The 23440-nt window shown below is 28.9% G+C and overlaps 7 protein-coding genes across 7 annotated transcripts; 5 read left to right on the top strand and 2 right to left on the bottom strand.

The window, feature by feature from the left end:
* Window positions 1-2192: 2192 nt before the first annotated feature.
* On the bottom strand, window positions 2193-2801 carry OCT59_015619 (uncharacterized protein; the record flags this gene model as incomplete). The annotated part of the gene is made up of 4 exons (XM_066140145.1): window positions 2193-2218; window positions 2319-2383; window positions 2452-2521; window positions 2618-2801. 4 exons carry the CDS (start codon window positions 2799-2801, stop codon window positions 2193-2195), a joined length of 345 nt encoding a protein of 114 aa, XP_066002954.1.
* Window positions 2802-4422: 1621 nt separating this feature from the next.
* OCT59_015618 (uncharacterized protein) lies at window positions 4423-5631 on the top strand (the record flags this gene model as incomplete). The annotated part of the gene is made up of 1 exon (XM_025329500.2): window positions 4423-5631. The coding sequence occupies one exon, from the start codon at window positions 4423-4425 to the stop codon at window positions 5629-5631; it is 1209 nt and encodes a 402-aa protein (XP_025168118.2).
* A 1828-nt stretch (window positions 5632-7459) lies between these two features.
* Window positions 7460-8239, top strand: OCT59_015617 (uncharacterized protein; the record flags this gene model as incomplete). Its single annotated transcript, XM_025311810.1, has 1 exon — window positions 7460-8239. The coding sequence occupies one exon, from the start codon at window positions 7460-7462 to the stop codon at window positions 8237-8239; it is 780 nt and encodes a 259-aa protein (XP_025168120.1).
* A 3099-nt stretch (window positions 8240-11338) lies between these two features.
* OCT59_015616 (uncharacterized protein) lies at window positions 11339-11989 on the top strand (the record flags this gene model as incomplete). The annotated part of the gene is made up of 2 exons (XM_066140144.1): window positions 11339-11462; window positions 11799-11989. 2 exons carry the CDS (start codon window positions 11339-11341, stop codon window positions 11987-11989), a joined length of 315 nt encoding a protein of 104 aa, XP_066002953.1.
* Window positions 11990-12187: 198 nt separating this feature from the next.
* On the bottom strand, window positions 12188-13482 carry OCT59_015615 (uncharacterized protein; the record flags this gene model as incomplete). The annotated part of the gene is made up of 3 exons (XM_066140143.1): window positions 12188-12328; window positions 12397-12715; window positions 12842-13482. 3 exons carry the CDS (start codon window positions 13480-13482, stop codon window positions 12188-12190), a joined length of 1101 nt encoding a protein of 366 aa, XP_066002952.1.
* Window positions 13483-15444: 1962 nt separating this feature from the next.
* OCT59_015614 (uncharacterized protein) lies at window positions 15445-16551 on the top strand. Its single transcript, XM_025332725.2, has one exon. The coding sequence runs from the start codon at window positions 15483-15485 to the stop codon at window positions 16089-16091; it is 609 nt and encodes a 202-aa protein (XP_025168121.1). The 5' UTR covers window positions 15445-15482; the 3' UTR covers window positions 16092-16551.
* A 3661-nt stretch (window positions 16552-20212) lies between these two features.
* Window positions 20213-21834, top strand: OCT59_015613 (uncharacterized protein; the record flags this gene model as incomplete). Its single annotated transcript, XM_066140142.1, has 4 exons — window positions 20213-20743; window positions 20827-20857; window positions 21134-21703; window positions 21779-21834. The coding sequence occupies 4 exons, from the start codon at window positions 20213-20215 to the stop codon at window positions 21832-21834; spliced, it is 1188 nt and encodes a 395-aa protein (XP_066002951.1).
* Window positions 21835-23440: the final 1606 nt, after the last annotated feature.

The following is a 23440-nucleotide window of genomic DNA, read 5'->3' as shown; positions in this document are numbered from 1 at the left end:
TAATAATGTTCTCAAATAAAAAAAAAACCCTTAAAAAACTCACCTTCCTGTGATTTTAAAGACCATACTGAGATCCTGGTATTCCTGAAAGAAAAGAAAAAGAGTACTAATAGTACTCTCAGATAACTAAAATAATATAAAATCAAGAAACTCACCATTCTATTTGTGATTCCAAAGTCTATGCCAAAGTCTAAGGTGTTTCTAAAAAAAAAGAAAGAAAAAGAAGAGAGAACAAACAATAAAAAAAGATGCAAAAATGATAAAAAATACTGAGAAACTCACCTTCTTTGATTTCAAAGTCCATACCAAAGTTCAAGGTGTTTTTTAAAAAAAGAGAGAAAGAGCATTAATAATATTTTCAAACAAAAAAGATGCAAAAATAATAAAAAATACTGAGAAACACACCTTCTTGTAATTTAAAAGTTCATACTAAAGTCCAGTTCCTAAAAAAAAGAATGTGATAATAATGTTCTCATATAAAAAAAAAGACACGAAAATAACAAAAAACAAGGAACTCTTACCTTTCCTACTTGCAATTTCAAAGTTTTACCATTTACATGAAGCTTCAAAAAGAAGGAAATGGTTTGTTGTATCATTAAAATTGTAAAATTAAGGATTGTTATTTATGTATTGAACTCTTAAATTAAAGCTATGTTTATTATTTACTTTTGGAAGTATTTTGTTGCATTGAGAAAAGAAATTAAAAGATGAATAAAGTTGTACTGGAATTTACTGGAAAATATAAATACTACTTAATTGTATAGGTGGATGTCTCCAGAATCACCTCAAAAATTTCACCCAAACATATAATTTTTGATGTCGGATTAAATTATTAAACATTTATTAACAGTCAAATGAATTAAATATTTATATGATTAATAAATTTATTCCTAATCATCCTTCTTTAAATTCAATCTTGATCGGTCAATTTTTTTAATTTTTCATTAAATTTTTTCTTAATTTTTCATTATACATTTTTTTTTAACTTTCAATTACATATTTTCTAAAATTTCTGTTAAACACATTTATAATGGTTTAAACATTATTTATTTAAATTATATTGATTAAATTTATACTTTATTATTTAATATGAACTAAGACAATAATACAAAAGAGAAACCGGACAATGAACATTAATAAAAAGAAGGAAAAATGTACTAATAAATTGATAGAAATAATTTAACAAATAAACATGATGAAAAATAAAAGAACATTAATATTTCTTATATTGCCATATTTATTTTCAATTTTATAGATACGAATGTACCAGGACCCAGAAATATGTATATAGGGGTCAGGTGATGAAAAAATTTTTTTACTATGAGCTGTACGCATTTTTTCAGGGCCGGAATTATGATAATGTCAGTCGGTTACTATAATAGGAAATAAAATTCTGACTAGAATTATCAAAAATTATCTAAAAAAGGAAAGATTTCCATGATTTTTTTAGTTCAAAATACGCAAACTCAAACCTGACCCTTTTATATATATTTCTGGGTCCTAATGTACCATTAAGGATAAGAGAGTATTTTGGCTAAATAAATAGATTTAAAAATTAAGTGTTCAACAAGTGTAAAATTACATTACTTAAGCATTAATTTTTATCAAGCTAACTTGAAATAAAATTGATTTTAATTTATGTATTTTTATTATAGAGCTCCGAATTTGACCTGACAGATAGTCAACGCTTTACGCTTCAGCGTTTTAGTCAAATTGGTAAATCTTCGATTTTGTAAAATGTCATTTCTTGTACCGTTAACGTTAACGTCGGATGAGTTGAAATTCGTCATTGCATATTTCGAAACCCATTTTTATGTAACGTCTATTAAAAGAAAAGGACATAGATATACGATATTTCACCGGTTCAGTACGACTTTTGAGAATAAAAATTTCCCTAAATATTATTTATTTCACAATGAAAGTTTTTCACTGAAAAATTATCAACCTTTATCTACTAAAAACTTCTAAGAATGCAACTTACTTCATTTAACAAGTTCGTTAAGAATTTTATATTTAATATTAATTTATAAAATATCTTAATAATTAATTATAATCAGTTAAAACACAAATTATGTTTCATAAAAATAAATTTAAGTGATATTTATTATGAATATATAAAAACAAATACAACAAAGTCTTATATAAATAGTTAAATATTGACTTCTATTGATAACCGTGAGTCTATAATTAGTTTATCTAGTTTTAATACGTTTTCCTACTTTAAATATTTTAGAATTGGTTAAAATAAAAAATATATGTATTAACATAAACAAAAAAAAAATGAAAATAAACACCATAAAAGCCAAATAAATATTTACCATTATCGTCATCGGTTTCAAGATTTAATTCTTGAGTTTTTATACTTAAATTTTGTGATGAAAGGCTAAATAACAATTTGATTTCAATTAATTAGTATACAGTGTAATACCACTTAAAATATAATTGAAATACCTTTCAGTATCTATATCAAGCTCTAATTCTGCTGAGATATAATTAGAATCCAAAGTATATAACAAAAAATCTTATGAGTTAATAGTTTAAATTATAATTATCTTTATTTTAGTAATACTTTGTTTATTGCCACATGAAATTGTTGAAAATGAATTAATGAACGAACATTTAGAAATTATATCGCTTAATAGTCTACTTGTATAAATTGCTTCCGAGTGATATTTTTCAGCAAATTCATGTCCAATCTTCAATTCTATCAGTTTCTTTCGTTTTGCTTCAGCTTGATCAAATTCTGCTTTGTTTTTACCTCTAAAAGCCCAACTACCAAATGTATTACGAATCACTTTCATAGAAGGTCTTTTTTTTGGATCATGGTCCCAACAACTATTCATTAAATTAGCATAACATTCTGGAGTGTCTTCGGTAATTTCAGGTCGTTCTCCATCAAGAATTTTATAAACAAGACTATGATCATGTTTAACATCAGCAAAAGGTTTACAACCTGTTGTAAGTTCCCACATAATCATACCCAAACTATAAACATCAGCTTCTTTAGAAAATGCTGACCCTTTAAATATTTCTGGTGCAATATAAGGTATAACTCCATAGATTTCATTATTTGATGATTTATTATTTACAGAATGTGATAATCCTAGATCCCCAATTTTCCATTGATATCTTACTTTAGTTTTTTTTTGATCATTAAATAAATCAAATAATATATTTCCGCTATGGAAATCTCGATGTATAAATTGATTATTATGGATATGTTCAAGTCTAAATTAAAAAAAAATTAATAATTTAAATTTGTGAATATAATGAATACGTTTAAAATATAATTACCCTTCTGAAATTTGCCATAATATACGTAGTTTTTGATTAGGGTGCTGTCAGAAATTAAGCGTTTACCCCCCTCCCCAGGTAAGATATGCTGCGTAATCACGTGATTTTAATCTTATATAGTATTTATATATATATCTGATATAAACAGACAATGGCAAAAAGAACAAAAAAACTCTTTCTGATAATTCACAATTTTCATAATTTGGCGCAGTAAAGTTTTATAACTTCACAACATTTATTATTTTTTTTCGCTTAAAACCTCAAACAAGTGCGGATACGTCTTTTGACGACATCATTCCATATCTTACAGTATATACATATGGTAAAGGTTTCAACCTTTAAAAGAAATATACGACCCTTTTCGAAGAGTGAAGTTTTATTTTTTTTTTTATATACATATTTTTTCAATAAATACACAAACTTTATTACAAAGAGTTTATTACTTTACGATATCTTATATTTTCAATATTTCAAAAAATTTTATTATTTTATATTTTACATCATTATTATTATTAGATAATATTATTTTTACATTCTTTTATTATGTCTTTATCAAAACCTTTTCATTTTCCGGTGGGAAAAAATTCTTTCTTGGTCTCTATGAAAAAATTTCACGTGACACACTCCAAAAGAACTGGTTATAACAAGATTTATGATAGCCACCGCTCAAAAAGTTTCTTTTTTGAGCTTGCTGATCCTAATAAAAACACCAATGAAATTCATCTGAAGATCCACACTAACGATTATACGATGGATACTACCCCAATTAGATTTCCTTTCACAAGTATACTCCCTAATCACAAATACCAAATTAATAAAATGCTCACACATTTTTTTTCTTTACAAGAAGTTTTACCCCGTAGAATACAAACAAAATTTTTTGATTTTATTCGTTCAAAATTATTGGATAGAATTACTATAATACGATCACGTGGTTCTAGTAATAGCGATCGTAATAGATCTACAAAAACTTTTTTTAATTTTTCTTACAAAAAATATCGCTTTCATTTCGGTATTTATATTCCTTGTTTACCTGATTGTACATCAGATTTATTATCAGATAAACCTGCTTTCCTTACACATACCCCAAAGACTCTTCATTTTTGTCAAATTCCATCCCCTTTCATTATGTCGCATCATCGACGTGCCTGTGTGATGCATCAGAAGAAATTCTTTAGTACAGAAGTGAATCATTTCCTGTGCTCTACTCAAAATTTAAAGAATGAAATTAACAACAACAAAAGTACACATGCATCGAATGTGTTCAACAAATGGATCTCGCACACAAAAAAAGAAGTCTATTCAAATCGATTAGGAATTAAATATACCGTTAGTTATTACGCTAACGGTCATCAACATATTTTTAAGAAAAACAACAAATATCGCTATATGTACAAAAAGCGTTATAATAATTTCAGCCACAATTATAGTATAAATAATTCAACAAAAAAGAAACAAGAGGTTCGCTTTAAGCGGAATTGTACTCGTGTCTTCAACAAGAACACCAAATTACGAATGCTGAATGATGTACAAAAGCTCAGGTTAGCTCATCGCCATGGATTTCTCACCTCACCATCACAATATATAGATGAACCGATTACACATCTGCGATATTCAAACAAGAGGAGAAGTATCAAAAAATCTGATTATAATTTTAACGTTCCTTTCTTTTTTTTTAAAAAGAAAGTACCCCCTATTAGGAGAACAAATCATATTACCCATGATTTTAGTTCTAGTTATATTCATGTACCTCGATCTCAAAAGTCTTCTAGCCTCTATATTGAACCTGTTGCTTCAGCGACACCTTTCTGTAAAGATATCATTTATCCTCTTCCTCCGGATATGGACCCTGTTCCTGATAACATTGATATTCCGAACAAACTTCGCCCATATATACCTGATGGACCAATATATATGATGGACTCCACACCATATAAAAAGTCAAAAAAAATTAGACCCCCAACATACACTTATTGTATCCCTGGATCACGTTTGTGGTTTGACTATTTACAAAAGAACATTAAAAATGGTAATTTACCCTTTCGAGACTTTAGGGTTACCAACTCTAGTCCTATTTCCACCCACCCTACTTTAGATAGTACACCAGTTAATGACCTTACTTTATATAATGACATTAATACACAACAAAATAATGATCTATCAAATTTACAACAAAACATTATGGAGAATAATAAACGTCAATGGGACGTCGTCAAGACACAACTTGACAATATAATTATTCAAGAACTCGAACCGCTTAACAAGAAACAAAAAGGAACTTCTACCAGTTACCCTGATGACTCCCTGGAAGAAGGTTCTACCTCTGCTCGATATTAATTTTCGTAATGAGTCAGGAATACCCATATAACAACTCAAAATTAGTGTGAACCATTCCGCCTCTTACAGTATTTACAGGTGGTGGCTTTTTTGCCAAAAGAAAAATACGGATCATGAGAACACAACTTTATTCACTGAATATCAATGCATATCCTCCATGATCGGGTGCTTTTTATAGACTATACTACTCTAGAACTATTAATTTTCTTATATATAATTGTTTTATTTTTAGATTCTTTTTTACGGATGGGTCTTTAGGTTTTCTTTTTTTCTTTTCCCCATTCGAAGTATTAGCGTAGTTCTAGTAGTTTGAATAGTATTGTTCAAAGGGTGGGGTCCTGTAGGGGATTAATTTCCAAAATTCTATACACGCCTAATTGTACCATCATGTAAATGATGTTTTACTCTTATTTTGTAATAGTTTTGGGAGTACTACTCTTTTAGTAATAAAATAAAAAAAAATAAAAAAAAATGAATAAACAGACAATGGCAAAAAACTCTTTCCCTTTCCATTTTTTCACATAGAAATCCGCAGTTAAATACTGTTTCTTTATTTACACCCCTTTTACGTTTTTAACGTTCGAGAAGAAAGAAGACCACTGGGTGGCTTCTTATGGAAAGGTTCTTCTCCTTATCACCCGACCTCTGAAAGAAGTTTTTATTATATTTTTACCTTATTTTTACAAAACATATTAAAAATATGGTTTTTACTTTTCATAAACCTATTCCCTTGGGAAAATTTTCTTTCGACGTCTCATTCCATAAATTCCACGTGACCAGACCCAATCGGGCTGGATGTAACAAGATTTACGAAATCAGAAGATCAAAAAGTTTCTTTTTTGAGTTAGCTGATCCCTCAGCAAACACCAATGATATTCATCTTAAGATACACACAAATGATTACCACATGAAATCAACCCCTATTAGCTACTCTTCCACCTGTAGCTTTCCTAATCTGAAATTTCAGATTAGTAAGATGTTACAACACTTTTTTTCTCACCAAAAAGTTATCCCGCGTTCTATCCAAAAGAAATATTTTAATCTTATTCATTCCAAATTATTCAATAGATATTTTCTCGTCAAATCACGTGCTGATAAAGTCACACATAGAAATTCCCGGACAAAAACTTTCTTTAACTTTTCCTATAAACGTTATCGTTTTTATTTTGGTATTTTTACACCATGTAATTTTTCCACCACTTACAACTTTGGTACTGAACACACACAGATGAGTTGTGTCCCGTCCCCTTACATTATGTCTCACAATAGATGAGCTTGCGTCTCTCATCATAATAATTTAGACATTTTTCACAACATCAAGAAACCCGCCCCGTTACTGAATGATAACGTAAATAACAAACAGTTTCACGCAACCCTTATTCATAAACAATGGCAACATCGTGTCAAAAAACACGTTCATTCACATCATCTTGGCATCTCCTACGATGTTTCATACCTAGCTAATGGACATAAATTTCTTCAAACACACAAAGACCGTCGTATGTACCGAAAATGATTGGACAATTTCCGTTCCCACCACTCCGACAGTAGTAAAAGGAGTAATAAACAAAAATCCCGTTTTCAACGGGCATGTAGATCTGTTTTCTACAATCGTGGTAATAAAAAAAAATCTCAAAGACGCGTGGATACTGTTGAAGAAAAACTTCACCGCGCTAGACAACACCATTTCCTTTTTTTACCTTCACAACATATTAATAAACCTATACAACACTTAAAGTATCACAAAAGACTAGTGCTCAGAGATGAGGAACATTACAATTTTCCTATACCTCCTGCCTCACCCAAGCCTTTAGGCGCGTTAGCCGTTATGACCAAAGTTCTTAACTCACTCGTTCGATTAGACCCAGGGAACAATTCACTTAGTGCTTCAAATACTCACTCACCTGCCATCACCTCACAACCCATTCTCCTCAAAGAAGAGAATACTTGGCATGATAAGTTGGGCATCTGGATTCCTAACGACCTCTTCCCTTATGTAACCGATGAACCTGTTTATACTTCTAACAGACAGGCTAAAATTAAAGGTCAACATTACGAACCAGGATGTATATACTGGTTAAATGGTATAAGAAAACGTAAAGCAGCTCACAAACTAGCTGTGCGACAACAAAAAGAATATGAAGCAAGGGAAGTTAAACGTCTTGCTTATGAAGAAGAACTTTCTACTAGAGCTAAACTCTGGGGTACCTCCTCCAACCGTATAGAGTATCGTGAAGATATGTGCAAAGACCTTACTAACTTTCAAGATCATTTTCACAAGAAAATCACCCCCTTAACTGACCGCCGTTCAGTTCTACAAAACAGACTTACACAAGGAAAAAACGTCTACAAAACTAACAAACAATTGCTTCAACTAGAGCAAGATTTTGGTTGTTTTAATATCGACTATTTCTCAGTCATGGATGACTGCGCACCCCATTACCGTTACAAAGGACACACGTCAGACGACACAAAACACCTTGAACTCAGACCACACAAACGTCCCCCTATCCCATCTACAAATATAGATAGGCACAACTCTGAGGTCAAAAAATTGAGACTAGACATTCTGTCTCCAGAAGACTCTAAAGTCTTCACATTGCCTTAACTCCTTTCGGATACAACTATCAGCTTTTTTTTCTTTTTTATTTTAGTGGCACGCTGATAGTCATAGACTTACATTATTTTAGCCACATTTTTACTATTGACTTGTATTTTATTACATCTTTTTTTTTTTGGGTAACCCCCACGTACAACTTTTATACCAACGTACAACAATTAGAATAGTGTGAACCATTCCACCTATTACAGTATTTACAGGTGGTGGTCTTTAATGACCAAAAGAAAAATACGGATCATTTCTTTTTTCAGATTTGATTGCCTTTACTTTGGTTATTTGGGATGTGATGTCATGTTAGGGACTCCTCCAGATTCGTCAAAAGTACCAGAGTGGCGCTGTCCTCGGGCGGTTTGATTATAGCTTAGTATCAGATAGCGTTTGACATTTGTTTTATCTTTTGTTCTTGTCTATCTTTCTGTAATCTAGTTCACGTGGTTTTAAAAATAAAAAATAAAAAATAAATAAACAGACAATGGCAATGGAACAATATGATCAGCATTTCATTGATATCCGTATTGAGTAAAATTTTCTACATCGAAAATTCTAAATGTTGAAAGTTATATAAAAAACGATAAAATCTCATTCCCATGTATAAATTTTTTCATATTTTCCCTCTTTTTTGCATTGAAAAAAAATATACGAATTTTTACATTAGATACGAATGATGCATATGAGCGTTATAAATTTGAAAAATGTATTCAATAAAAAAAATCGTATCTATTTATAAATCCGTTTATGATGATCCCTTCCAAATATTAGCCGTGATAAACTTTTCCAACAACTTTAACGCGCTATTTCATGTTAGGCGTCTTACACTCGTATAACCCTACAAATTTAATACAAAATATTTCATCTAAAATATTAAAAAATGAGTCGCCAAACATTTTTTCTTAGCCCTAAATTTAATAAAAAACCAATATATGATTCACCAACCAATAAATACCAGGAGTTTACAAATGCTTATGTATACAGTATCATGGTCAAAACAAGTAATCAAACTCCAGATTAGGGATTGGAATCGATTCTACCAAAATCGAATTAATCAAAAATCGAATCGTATCTGTAGAATCGATTAATCGAATCTAAAAATTGAATCTCAATAAATCAATTTTTTTTATATTATGGCACAATAAAAGTAATCATGTCATTTCTATAACTACGTTACGGTAAAAAAAATAATATCGGAATTATCAAAATTGCTGAAAAATGATGATCAAACATATATACTACATAAATATCACCATTAATATGCTTTGCCGCCCATTTACTCCATTAAAATCTTAATTCATTAATTCTGGCCAGAATTAAATGATCGTCATAAAATTTCCATTTTTGGAAATCCATGTAACCAAAATTTCGTGATTTTCCGAAATTTCCGGGGAGCCAAAATTTCCTTTTTTGGAAATTTGTGTAACTTCACGTGACTCCGACGCAAATGGGATTCGGTTTAGATTCGATTAATCGAAATCGAAAATCGAATCGTCAAATCGAATCTTTAATCGATTCTCAAGATTCGATTTTCGATTGAATCGATTCCAATCCCTACTCCAGATCGTGCCGCTGTTTGCCGCGAAGCCATAAATGAGTGGAATAATATTAAGAAAAGAAGTATTGATGAAATTGATAATATAATACGAAACTATATGGCCACACCTATTAATCTATTTGACATACAATCAATGAGATATAAACACTCTGTGCCAATAGAAAAATCAAATTCTTTGCCCTCTCCTTCCACCATTCATTCAGTAGACCCTTTGTCAGAGATTCCTGCTAATGCCTCGGCTCAAAAAAGTGCAGCTAATGCAATCCAAATGGCAGAAAAACAAATATATGAATATGAGCAGATTTACAATATTACCAATGATGCACAGATTCGGGATGATATGTATAAAAAAATAGAAAGCTTGCAGGATGTAGTTAAATCTAATAAGGATAGAATTGCTAAGTTAAAAAGAAACGCCAAATATGCTCAGAATTGTAAAGAAAAAAAAATTAAAACAACTTATTGAAAAAAAAGAAGTTGTTCGTTATGATAAACCTGGAAGGCCATCTCTCCTCTTCAAAAATCCAGACTTACATGATCGTATACATGATTGTGTAGAATTTGGATCAGCTGATGCAGAACGACGTAAAGAGGCTATTAAAGTTCGAACAATAGAAAATCTGCGTAAAAATCTTGAAGAAAGGTATGAGATTTACATGGCAAGAACTACATTGAAAAGTTACCTTTTACCTCACCAATCAAATTCACTCGCCGCAAAAGCCCATCATCATCCAGCATGGGTTGCAGTTGCTAGAGTATCACGTACTGAAACAAATGAACATCCTGATACCCATTATTGTCTTGCATCAGTAAAATGTGCAAAACAATTTACTAGCACTTTTGCTGATGTATCAGTTGTTATATCCCAAGATGACAAGGCAAAGATCGGACTTGGCGTACCAGCAGTAGGACACACATTTCACAAATTACAGTCTGTTAACGAACCTGCAACTATAGCAGATCATGACTTTCCTATTGGATTTGGACAAAAATTAATTCCCTCAGTATATTTGATAATAAATCCAAATGAATCTAATGATGAATTACGAACGGGTAAATTGGCAATCTTTATACGTCCTCAGTGGTCTCTTGGCACATCTTCACTAACGCATATGCAAGATCTGGAAAGCCTTGCTTCAAATTCTCAGTATGATGATGCACTGAAAACCAATGGAATGATCCGACCAATATGGATTTTATTAGTAGATGGAGGGCCAGACGAGAATCCTAGACACTTGAAAAATATAAAAACATATTGTCAGCTCTTCAGGAAATTTGATTTAGATTTTTTAAGTATACGTACTCATGCTCCAGGTCAATCAAAGTATAATCCAGTTGAAAGAGGTATGGCAACACTTTCTGGTAAACTCGCTGGTATCACTTTGCCAATTGACCATTTTGGTAAACATTTGGATTCACAAGGCAAAGTAATAAACCCAGAATTAGCTGCCAGAAATTTTCGTTATTCAGGAGAAGCTCTTTGTGAAATTTGGCGTCGTGATTTAATTTTTGGAAAGAAGGTTGACGCTTGCTATGTTGATATGCATACAAATCCATTTGAGCACATACAATTTGAGGGGACAGAAAAAGAGATGGTTGAAAAATCAAAAAGGAGAAAGAAAGAACAACAAAAAAAATTGAAAGAACAAGATAAAGAAACACATGGTAATTCTGAATGTTTTGTACCATGGTCTTGGATCGAAAATCATTGCAATTTATGCACCTATTCTCTTGATATTAAACGATGTACAAATCGCAGTTGCTGTGGACCACCAAAAGCCAAAGAAGCCATGGATTTCCTTCATCTTCATAATGGATTCTTACCACCAGTCACAAAAGCGAAAGATGGACGATTTATAAACCCAATTCACCTTCTTCAGTATGGAGATCTCCTGAAAATACCTGGTTATGATGCCCACTGTGAGTCTATGGAAAAAAATACATACTTACGACTTTGCTGTCCTGTCTGTCAAAAATATTTCCCTACTCTCGCTTTTTTAGTAAACCATAAACGATTAATACCAATAAATAATGATCCTATGATTGTGTTAATGCACCCTACTACCCGTGGAAGACCTAAGAAACAACAAAGTTCAGCTTTTGACGATCTTTCTCTTCTTCCTTCTCAACGAAAACGGTCATATAGCGAAATGGAACTTGAGCCATGGGTTGTTATTTCGGATAGGGAATAAAATTTTACAGAAGTCATATAAATTCATTACTGAGTATATAGATATGCGTGTATGTGTGTGTGTAATTGCGTATTTGTCTAATTACGAAATAAAACTTGAAATTGAAAATGTTTTTACGAATTTTTGCTAAGCCACTTTATCAAATGATTATCACGTGATTATATATATGCATGTACCTAAGATTTCCGTTATCTATTTTTAAAGCTCTTTTGTAAGTCCTTCTGACGCATATTTTATAACTAATATATAATCTTCTGATTCAGGATCTCTTGTAAAACCATAAATTTTGATTATGTGAGCACGAAGTGATTCGTCAAAACAACGTTGATATGATTTTAACTAGATTTTAATTAAAGATTAATTTTAACAAAAAACTATTCAACAAATATTTAAAATACTGTATTTACCTCATTCAAGAAATGGTTACTACCATTTATAGAATTTTCAAATCTTTCTAAAATGACAGTTTCATTATTACTTAACCAAGTTGCTTTATGTATAATACCATACCCTCCTTTTGTCATTTCTTTTACATCTTTAAATTGAGAATATGGTATCCAATTCATTTGTTTTTCACTTTTTCGTGTTTTAAATAGAGAAAAGAATATGTCCAATATGTTAAAATGTTTACCAAAATCTTTTGCAATATTTACAGTGTCAGCTAACTCAAAGTTACCGTGTAAAACATTATTAAAAAGAAAATCATCAATATTGCTGTATTCTCTACTATTTATGATAAGTAATATTCTTTTACATTTTTTACATTTAGATTCAAGTATAGGTCCAAAAATAATGTTTGTTGTTTAACAATATCTGCATCCAACATAAAATATACAACAGTGTACACAATACTTTTGACAGTCTGATGTAAATGTTAACTTTAATTTATAATGACATGTGTAACATAAAGATTCATTATACCACCATGGTAAGTAAAGAATCAAAATTCGCTTTTTAACCAAAGTTGATTCTATCCATTCAGAAAAAACTAGATAACAATCCGAACATAATGCAAGAAAATGAAATGCTTTATATGTGAGTGATAATGACTTTCCGCATAATTTACAATCTTGTTCACTTCCAACCAGCCTTTCAACCACTTTATTATCGTTATCAGTACTATATTCACTTTTAATACATCCATCTATTTGTTTAAAGCATATAATTCTCTCACAATTTCCACAAAAATCTTGAATATTTTGTGATACTATTGTCCTACTTATTTCATAATTACTACATTCCAAGTCCATTGTGTAAATATATACGTCCAAGTATGTATTATTATTGTCAGTTATATCATTAATATAACGCGATAAACATTTTTTGCAATAATTTTGCCAAGAACAAAGAATTGTCTCAATATATTCTTCTCCACAATTAAAACACTTTTCATCTTCTCTATTAAAAGAAAGAAATTTAATTGGTATAGGACTAGATTTTAATCTTGGCGTCGGGTCAAATGAATTTTCATCATTTATATTCACAAATTCCATTTTATTATGTTAATTATTAGTATATGTTATAAACAAGTATCAATAATGATAATGAATTTGAAAAAATTTGAACGTATTTTATTTATATCTGAAATCTGAATGATACACTATTAAGAGTTTGGTAAAGATGGAACTTTCTGTTAGTGATACGAAAGTATTTCTATATTTTCTCATGGAATTTTTAATAACGGAAAAATCCGGTTTAAATTTAAAAGTTCTTTATCGAAGAGCTAATGTATAACAATACTGTATGTAATTAAAAAATCGGCTTTATTATTTTTTACTTATTTAGTTAAGACGCATACTATGATTAACTAGAAAAAGCATTTTTTTGAGTGTGGGCGTAATTACTAAAATTCCGTCGTAGGAAATAATGAAGGAAATAGGAATGAAACACAGACCAAGAAAGGAAACAAATAAAAAGCGATGGAAACCAATATTTGAACAATTATTTCTAACCTTTAATTTCACTTGTTACACAATCACCTGATTGCTGCTCTGATCACATGATTGTTGCGGTTTCACATGATTAATTAATTACTCCACTCCTTACTGCGTTGCTTTACAATGTTGTCTAAATTAAATATTTTACAATAATTTTACTATCTAAAACTGTAAGGATTATGTTCATTATACTATATGGTGATATATACATACAGTAATTCGCCCGTGTATATTTTTAAAAACTGGTAACATTGAAAATTCTCAAATAATGCTGGAGTTTGAATTGTTATACAACACCATAATCTGTTAACAAAAATACATGAATGTAGTCTAAAAGTTAAATATCGTATGATTTTACTTGTCAATTCGGACATACTGTATCTCCGAAAATACTTTAGAAAAGTGAAAAAAGAGGATATACTGTACGTTTTGAAATATCAAAATAAACATCAATATACACATTATTTCAGTTATTGTTGTGTGGTACGTTATTTTAATCCATAGAACCCCCAAAAAAATTTACTGCGTAAAATGAGGAGAGCTATAAATATTTTTTTTTATGTAAATTTTTGTGATTAAACTAGATGTTTTACGGCTAACTACATTATGAAAAATCAAATTAAAAAACATATTAAAAAAAAGGTATAATCAGAAAAACTTTTTTTAAAAAATAATCAGCTTTGCTTCAAAGAATATTTAAATGGCTTTATTTTTAAAAAGAAAAACTCTAAAGTGTAGTTTTTTTTTTATTAAACAATTTATAATTTTTTTTTAATGTTCTCTATATGGGAATGTTTGTAATAATTATCAGGTTGCCTCCCCGTGGTGACGTGGCGTAGATCAACATCTGATAAAATGTTAAAAGACCGGGTAAAAAAAATATTTTTTTTCCTTAGATTCTAACTGATTGATTAGATTGAGATAAAAGTTTACTGTTTATTTGTCCTCAATCTATTGTGCCACAAAATTTTAAGGCGCAGTTGTAGCTACTTTTTCAAATATTCCAAAGACCCTGCAGGGCCAATAACATCTTTACAAGTAAGAGTATGATTTATCGATCATTCAGCAGGAACTTCGGAATTCTACAAAAGATCTATTTCTTAATAAGCCGTGCCTGGCTGATCAGCAAGCAGAAGGTGACTGTTTTTGTTTTGAAAATTAAAACATGATCAACAACAAATTACTTAATAAGTTATAGTTGTAGTAATTGGGCTGAACGATCAATGCCATAATATGAGATGATGCACAACAAAAGCAAAAAAACTATGCAACAGAAAAACAACAAAAGCAAAAAAATTATGTAACAGAAAAACAACAATAGTAAAAAAATTATGTAATACAATGAAGTTTTTTCGATAGTACAAAAATCACAATGGTTGTTAATATAGTGTGACAATCTCATGTTATAAGATTCCTAAATAAAATTCGTCTTTGTTCACGAATAATGAATATATAGTTATTTACATAAATGTATCTAAAAAAAAAAAATCTTTTCTCATCGAGTAAAAAACTTTCGTAATATAATATATCTAAAAAACATTCTTTCTCTTAACAAAATGCAACGCTCCGAATACATAAAAAGTTTGAATATTCCAATTCCTCAACAAATTGAGATTGGTAAATTAATTGGTCGTGAAGGTCGTAATATAAAACCCATTGCTGAAAGAACTGGTACAAACATTTACATTGATAAAACAACAAAACCAGAACAAATTTCAATTAGCGTGAACAAGAAAAAAGAAGGTCCACCATTTAAAAATAGAATTGATGAAGCAAGAAATCAACTAAACGACTTGATGAAGGATATTTCTGCACAAAATGAGCGAAAAAATAATAAAATTAAAAAAGTTAAAGATGATGGGTTCAATATTACTGCACAAAATTACTATTTTGAGCGAAAAAATAATAAAATTACAAAAGTTAAGGATGATGGGTTCAAAAAATTAGGACACACCAAAAAACTTAATGACGGGTTCGAAACAGTAGCGTACAAAAAAAAATCCAACAAATCTTCAAGCAACTATAATAAAAACTATGAAGAGTCAGAGACTTATGAAGTTAATGAAGATTTAGAAGAAAGATTTTCCAGAAAGCAAGGCGAAGTTCCAGATTATTCCGATGAAATGAATTGGTATGGAATAATTGATGGTGGAAGAGAATACTAAGCCTTTTAATAGATAATTAAGTGAGGTAAAATATATATCATACTTATCGCAAGTCAATTCAATGTTTTATTTCTTTTTAAAGCTAGACTTCATCATGTTATATAATATTTAAAGGCCGCAAATACTTGTTTTTTCTATCCAATCTTTCAATCTTTCAAGTGAATAGCTGCAAAAACTTAAGCTCAAGATACCTTTTAAACTTTTTATTAGTAATACGTGTGACATATTATTTTTAACATGTGATTTTATATTTTTAAGAATAAAGTCAATTATTTGTCAAGTAATAAAATAAATGTTCATCGAACTTTTAAATATATTTTGATGCTTTGGGATATCTGAAAGTTTAAACATAGTTATAAATATTCATTAAATATAGAGAAATAATCGATTAAAATCTATTTGTTTAAGCTTTGATAATAAATTACAGATTTAGTGATTTAAAATAAAAAGAAATTTTAATTTAACTATGATCTCTCCATCTTTTTTTTTTACTTTTTCGGTTCATATAATATATACCAGGATTTTATTACGTATGGACTAATGATTAATATAAATATTATTAAATACGAATTAAGAATAGAGATGGTCAGTCGGTGGACGGATAGGACATAATGAGAGATAAAAAGGAGTGATGGGAGACGAAAAGAAGCGATAGGAGACGAAAAGGAGTGACGGGAGACAAAAAGGAGCGATGAGAGATGAAAAGAAGTGATGGGAAGATGAAGAGGAGTAAAAATTTATTAAAATTATAAATTTAATAAAAAATTTTCCAATAAATTTTCAATCAATTTTTTTTAAAAAAAAAGATCTCTAATAAAATTCTTTATTAAAAAAAATTTTCAAGCCAAAATTATCGATACACTTATTAAAAAAAAAAATAAAAAATTTTTCAACAAACAATTCTCTAATGAAATTCTCAATCAAAAAAATATCCCCGATTAAAGAAAAATTCAAAGATTCTTACCACCTATTAAAAAAAATTCTCTATATCAAAAAAAAAAAAACTCCTCCACTATTAAAAAAAAATCTTTACCGAAATTCTCTATCAAAAAAAAAATCTCCTCTGTTAAAAAATTTACACTAACGAAATGATCTATCAAAAAAAATTCTATGATAAAATTTCTATCAAAAAAAAAAAATTCTCAGCGAAACCTATTTAAGAAAATTCTTTAATGAAATTCTCTATCAAAAAAATCTTCTTTATTAAAAAAATTCTTCAAATAATTTTCTACAAAAAAAAAAAAAAATCTCAAATAATTCTCTATCAAAAAAATCTCTCCTGTTAAAAAAAATTGCTCCAACAAATTAAGTATATGTCAAAAAAAAAAAAATCATTTTATTTAAAAAAAATTCTCCAATGAAATTTCTATCAAATAAAAGTTTTTAACGAAATTATCCATCAAAAAAACCTATCAATGAAAAAAATTTTCTAACGAAATTTTTTATAAAAAAAGTCTTATTAAAAAAATTCCCGATGAATTCTATCAAACAAAGTCTTTGTCTATATTAAAAATAAAAATTCTCTACAAAATTTGTTTATAAAAAAAAAGCCAATAAAAAAAAAAATTTTTTTTTTAAAAAAAAATTAGATGGCGCATACCCGATATGTGAAATGGCGAGTACCTGATATGTAGAACGGCGGGTACCTGATATTTGAAACGGCGGGTATTCGTTCCCTTAATAATTTAAAATTTCCAAAATAAATTAATAAACCGTTATAATATAAAGCGCATACACGTTAAATTATGTAGCGTATACACTTATGGCGGGTTACCCCTGAAATTGACAGGTTAACCCAACAGAACAGGGGTAGCTACGCACTTTTGACCACTACCGCTTTGCCATACGTAGAATACCTTAATTATGGGGCGCAGTATTATATTTAGAATTAGTGTATAAATTTTTAGTAGTTTAAAATTGTATGACGTCACAAATGTAGCGTCTGGGATGACGTTAAACTATAGACCATGTGATTTGAGTAACAAGTTATAATAAATTTCAAAAACATGAAAAATCAAAAATGATAAGTTTCAAAGTGTGCAGTTTTATTGAGTATGAAATTGGGAGAATTTAAAATTTTATAGTTTTGAGTTGAAAAAGATAAAATGTTTCTTAGAGAAAGTATTTTAAGATATTATAAAAAGGGTAAATTTTGAGTATGTGAAATCTCATGATACGAATTTTGGGATTTATTTTTAGTTATATTTATATTTAGTTATATTAAACCAAGCATATATTTGTATTTATTTAAATTATTATTTTGTTAAGCAACGTGACTTATCACGGGCTTTGGTCTTACAATATTCATGACTCCCCGTTAAATGACTATTACCTATTTAATTACCTTGTAACAAAATGGTTTAGACTCTTTCATAATAGCTGAAATGAATGATGAGAAGCTATTTCATAATTTCATAATCTTAATCTTGAAAAATAATTTATAAGTTACCTTATCAAAAAAAGATGTGTTCTTCCTTAGAAGTTTCTTTAAATTTTTTAATCGCATAATTTGCTGATGTATGCAAAAAAACTTATGCCAATATCTGTATTAGTCGCTGATATTTTAATTTTTGTTATACGCTTTCTTTCAGATATATATCCAGAAGCATACCCTTCTGTAAATCAAGGAAAGAAAACAAGAGCACAAATGATTGATCAATGAATTAGTTTAATTATATTCTGTAAAATGCTAAAAATGCTATATTTTTCTTTCAACGAATTGTTAGTTCAATTTTATTTTGCAAAATGCTGTGTGCTAATAAAGTATTTTTTTTTCCTCACATTATGCTCAAACTTTTATGCTTCTGTGTGCAACTTCTGTCACTTCTGTCACAGGTTATATATAATTAATGATTTTAAATTTACTATCATTTTGGAAGATTGTTGATATCCAGCCAAAAATCTAAAAACACAAAATTTTTTTAACTATTAAAAGATTAGTCAAATGTATCTCTTTATTTATAATAAACGTAAAAAAATTTACCTAAGAGATTAGCAATGTAAAAATATGATGTATTAATCAATAAAATTCTAGATCAACTAAGAAATTCTCAAGACTTGATAACATACTATTATATAAAGAGTCAAAACCAATATTTTAATAAATTCTGAACCTTTTATATATGGCCAGTTTCTTTTATTTGATGAAAGCATATCGATGTTATCGAGAATGAGATTGCTAAATTTCTTTCAAAAGGTTATTATTATTAAAAGTTAGTCAAAAGTAGGAATTCATTATTTTTTCAATTCCAAAGTGACCATTGCTGAGAGAATTATAGTAACGTCAAATACGAAATCCAGTACGAAATTCAGTATAAAATAAAGTAGACGAAAATAGATTATGAGGTTATGATTAATTACTAAAACTAGGTAACGGAAACCTTTGGAGAGTCCAAACATTAATCAGTAAAGAAATGTACTACCTACTTCCAGATATTACTAAAAAATGTAACATCAAAATAAATTCTTAAAAATCTAACATACTGTTTAAGTCAGAATGTTAAATGTTATACCTGATCTTGAAAATTGATTGGTCATTTACGCAGCGGGACAGTACTAATAATGTTTCAATAAACTAAGTTAAAAGAATAAACCTTGCTCCTTTTGTTTCTGAAAGCGTTGAGATCCGTATTACTGATCAACGGACTGGTTTACGCTTTACAGTAGATTTGCATATAAATACTGATATCAATACATAAGTATTTATTATATATTAAAAAGGACAATTTTTTTTTTACAATAGATTTCACATTGTATAAATTCTTAAAGAATAATTACTACTAATGAAATTTAAATATTTAATAAGATAGCAGTTGAAATTCAATAATATTATTGATATAATGTTAGATACTGTATTATTTGACATATTTCTAAAGATTAAATGTTTAAAAATAAAAGAATCATTAGAAGATAATTATTCGCCATACTTTTCAGATCGTTGCTGCGCTTAAAGGGTTATCCTGACGAAATTCTTTGTGATCATCAGCTGATTTGTTTAACTTATTCTAAATTTGTCGATCGCTGCTGTGCGACTGTAATACATTTTATAGTGCCGTGGATTTTGAAAAAAATAAATAAAAAATCCCTTTTACTCATTAATATAATAGTTTTACCATCCAAATATGGAAGAACTTATGCTCAGTAGCGAAGTAATTGAGCAAATAAAAGATTTTAACTATCAGAAGTTAACAAGTGAACAAAGTTTGTTAATAGATAAGCTAATATTAAACGAAGAATTGAAAAATCGTTTTAAATGGTATGGTTTATGTAATGAATGTAAGCAGCCCAAAACTGCTTATGTTTGGTGTCAGTTGTGTGGTGCCAAACATTTTCAACAAAATTTCAAAAATTGGACTAGTGGAAACCATGAAGTTGATAAATTTATTCAAAAAACACAACTTAAAGCCAATAATGATAGAGAAATTTTAGAGTGGATTGAATATGATAGATTTGAAAACGTTGAATATTTGACCAAAGGAGGGTTTGGAACTATTTATAAAGCAATTTGGAAAGATGGATGTATAGAAAAATGGGATACTGAAAATAATCAATGGAAAATAAGTAAAAATATTGTTGAAAGGCATGAAAATTTTCCAGTTGTTTTAAAATGTTTACATAACTCACAAAATATTACAGCTGAATTTTTAAAAGAAGTAAGTTGATATTTATATAAATTGAGACTTTCTAATTTATAAATTATATAAATGATAAACTAACTTATATAAATTCTTTTTAGATTGAATCACATATGGTTACATCTTTTTTTGGTTTTGTAATTCGCTGCTATGGCATTACTAAAGATCCAGAATCTGATAATTTTAAGATGGTAATGGAATATGCAGAAAATGGAAATTTAAGACAACATTTAAATAATAATTTTAATTCAATGAAATGGGAAGAAAAGTTAAATATTTTACAAAAAATCGCATGAGGCCTTGAAAATATTCATGATAAAAATTTAGTTCATAATGATTTTCATTGTGGTAATATATTGAATGGTAGCATTAATAGTCATGATTTTTTCGTTTACATTGCTGATTTAGGATTCTGTCGACCAGCAAATGTAGTACCTTCTCAAGATGAATATAAAGAAATATATGGAGTATTACCTTATGTAGCACCTGAGGTTGTAAGAGGAAAAGAATATACTAAAGAAAGTGATATTTATTCATTCGGTATTATTGCATATGAAGTCTGTACAGGGTTTCCTCCTTATCATGATATTGCTCATAATCAATTCTTAGCTATTGGAATTTGTCACGGCCTTAGGCCAAAATCTAATTATAAAATTCCTCAACTAATTTTGAACATAATTTCACAATGTTGGGATGCAGATTCTTTAAAACGACCTAAAGCAAATAAATTAGTTGATTTATTGGAAGATTTATATAGGAGTTTGCGAGACCATGGTACAAGTAATTATGAAATCAAAAAGCAAATTGAAGAAGTAGATAAAATTAATGAAAAGCTATTTTCTTCCTCATTATCACATACTGGTACTTCTCTTTCATATACTACAAATCCTCAAGCAGTTTGCACGAGTAGACTTTTAGACTTTAAAAATCTTCCAGAACCAATAAATGCTATTGATGATAATTCAATTGAATATTCAGGTAATTCATATCTTATTTTATTATCAGGAGAGAATTCTCAAATACTTATAATACAAAATTACCTTTATCTTATAGAATCCATAGAATCAATAGATTTCACTAAACTCAACCTAGGTACTCATTTAAATTAACTTTTTGCATGTTTAATTTACTAATAATTTACTGTAAATAATTTTATTTTTATAGATAAAAATAACTAAATGAAAGAAAAGAAAGAAAATTTACAATTATTCAGAATATAAACTTATTATTGGTGTCTTTTGTTCGCTATTATCTTCTTTTATCACTACAATATATATTTTATTAAAATACTAGGTGTAGCCCATCATGCTATGCCAGGGAATGGAGGGTGCCATAATGATTAAAGGAAGAGAGTAATATAGCAATATATTTGCAGCATACCTGATTTGTAATGCAAACATTTCCAGATTTTCTACTGATATCATTACAATTGTATAAGTATAAGACAAAAAAAAATTAGATAATCATATCTTTATTGCAATCATGTAATGTAAATGTTACATATAAAATGTTATTACTATATTACATATAAAATGTTACAATTAAATACAAATTCTATTTATAGAGTAAAATCTTTCATAATATACAATGTTTGTTGTAATAGAATTGTCACTATTGTCTATAAGAACCTTAATGTATTGATATGAGGTTAAAAAACATGTTCAGGTAGGTAAACACCAACCCTGCCTGAAGTTTTTCCTTGTGATTTATTAATTGCCATTGCAAATGCAACATGTACAGGAAGCTGTTGATGACCTAAAACAAAGGGCAGTTTGGTTTCTGATGTTGTAAGTGTAATATGTGGAATAAATACATGTTTACTAATATGTGAATATTTTACAATTTCAGCATCAATAACTTTTCTTTGAAGTCCATGACAGATCAGTCTAGTTCCATTGCAGAGGCCTTCAAATAGGTTTAAATTTCATAGAAGTATAATTGGTACTCCTATCTTTAATTTCAACTCACCAGAAGGGGGTTCAAGAATTTTTAAAGATTTTAAAATTCAGATGAATAAAGTTGAGGCTGTTCTACTGCATCTTCTAGTAAATTTATGTAGTCAGCATTGGGATATGAAACAAATTTGCAGGAATTTGCTCTATTATTATTTCTGAAATGATGCTAAAATTGCTTACTAACCATATAGTTAACATGCCACAATTATCAACTAAATCTGGGTAAACAAATCAATCAGGTTTCTTAAAGTTCCTTTAGTTATTACTATATTGGAAGGAAGAGTAATCATATCCTCTGTATCAGAATTGATTGTATATCGTCAGTAATGTTTTAGGAGTTATTATCCATGTGAAATCCTTATTTTCCACCTCAGCAGATCCTTAGAATTAAAAGTTCAAAGAATTCTGAAAGGTTTTAAGTTTTTTAAGGATTTAATATAATCAAATTTTTCATAATATCATTGTATTAATTATTAATTTACATTTAATATTTTATTATAAATTACTATATTATAGATTAATAATAATATAGATTACATTAATTACATTTTAATGTGCTATATTTACTAATTTTTTATGTATAAATTCTCTTTTTACATCAAAATTAAACTATTATTTAGAAAATATCATGGGTCAAAATCAAAACTTTCAACCATTAAGAGCTTTCAGCATGATTTTTGCTGGTTGGTTATGTGATTCATCACATTTTTTGACCAATGGCAAATATCAGTAAAATCAATCACAAAAATTGACTGATTCT

This window comes from Rhizophagus irregularis, chromosome 23 (genome assembly GCF_026210795.1).
Source record: "Rhizophagus irregularis chromosome 23, complete sequence".
NCBI classification, from domain to species: domain Eukaryota; kingdom Fungi; phylum Glomeromycota; class Glomeromycetes; order Glomerales; family Glomeraceae; genus Rhizophagus; species Rhizophagus irregularis.
The sequence above is the reverse complement of the archived record's forward strand: the minus strand, read 5'-3'. Positions and strand labels throughout refer to the sequence as shown.

Bases quoted from the DNA above. Each gene is read 5' to 3' on its own strand.
- OCT59_015614 (XM_025332725.2), top strand. From the start codon at position 15,483: ATGCAACGCTCCGAATACATAAAAAGTTTGAATATTCCAATTCCTCAA.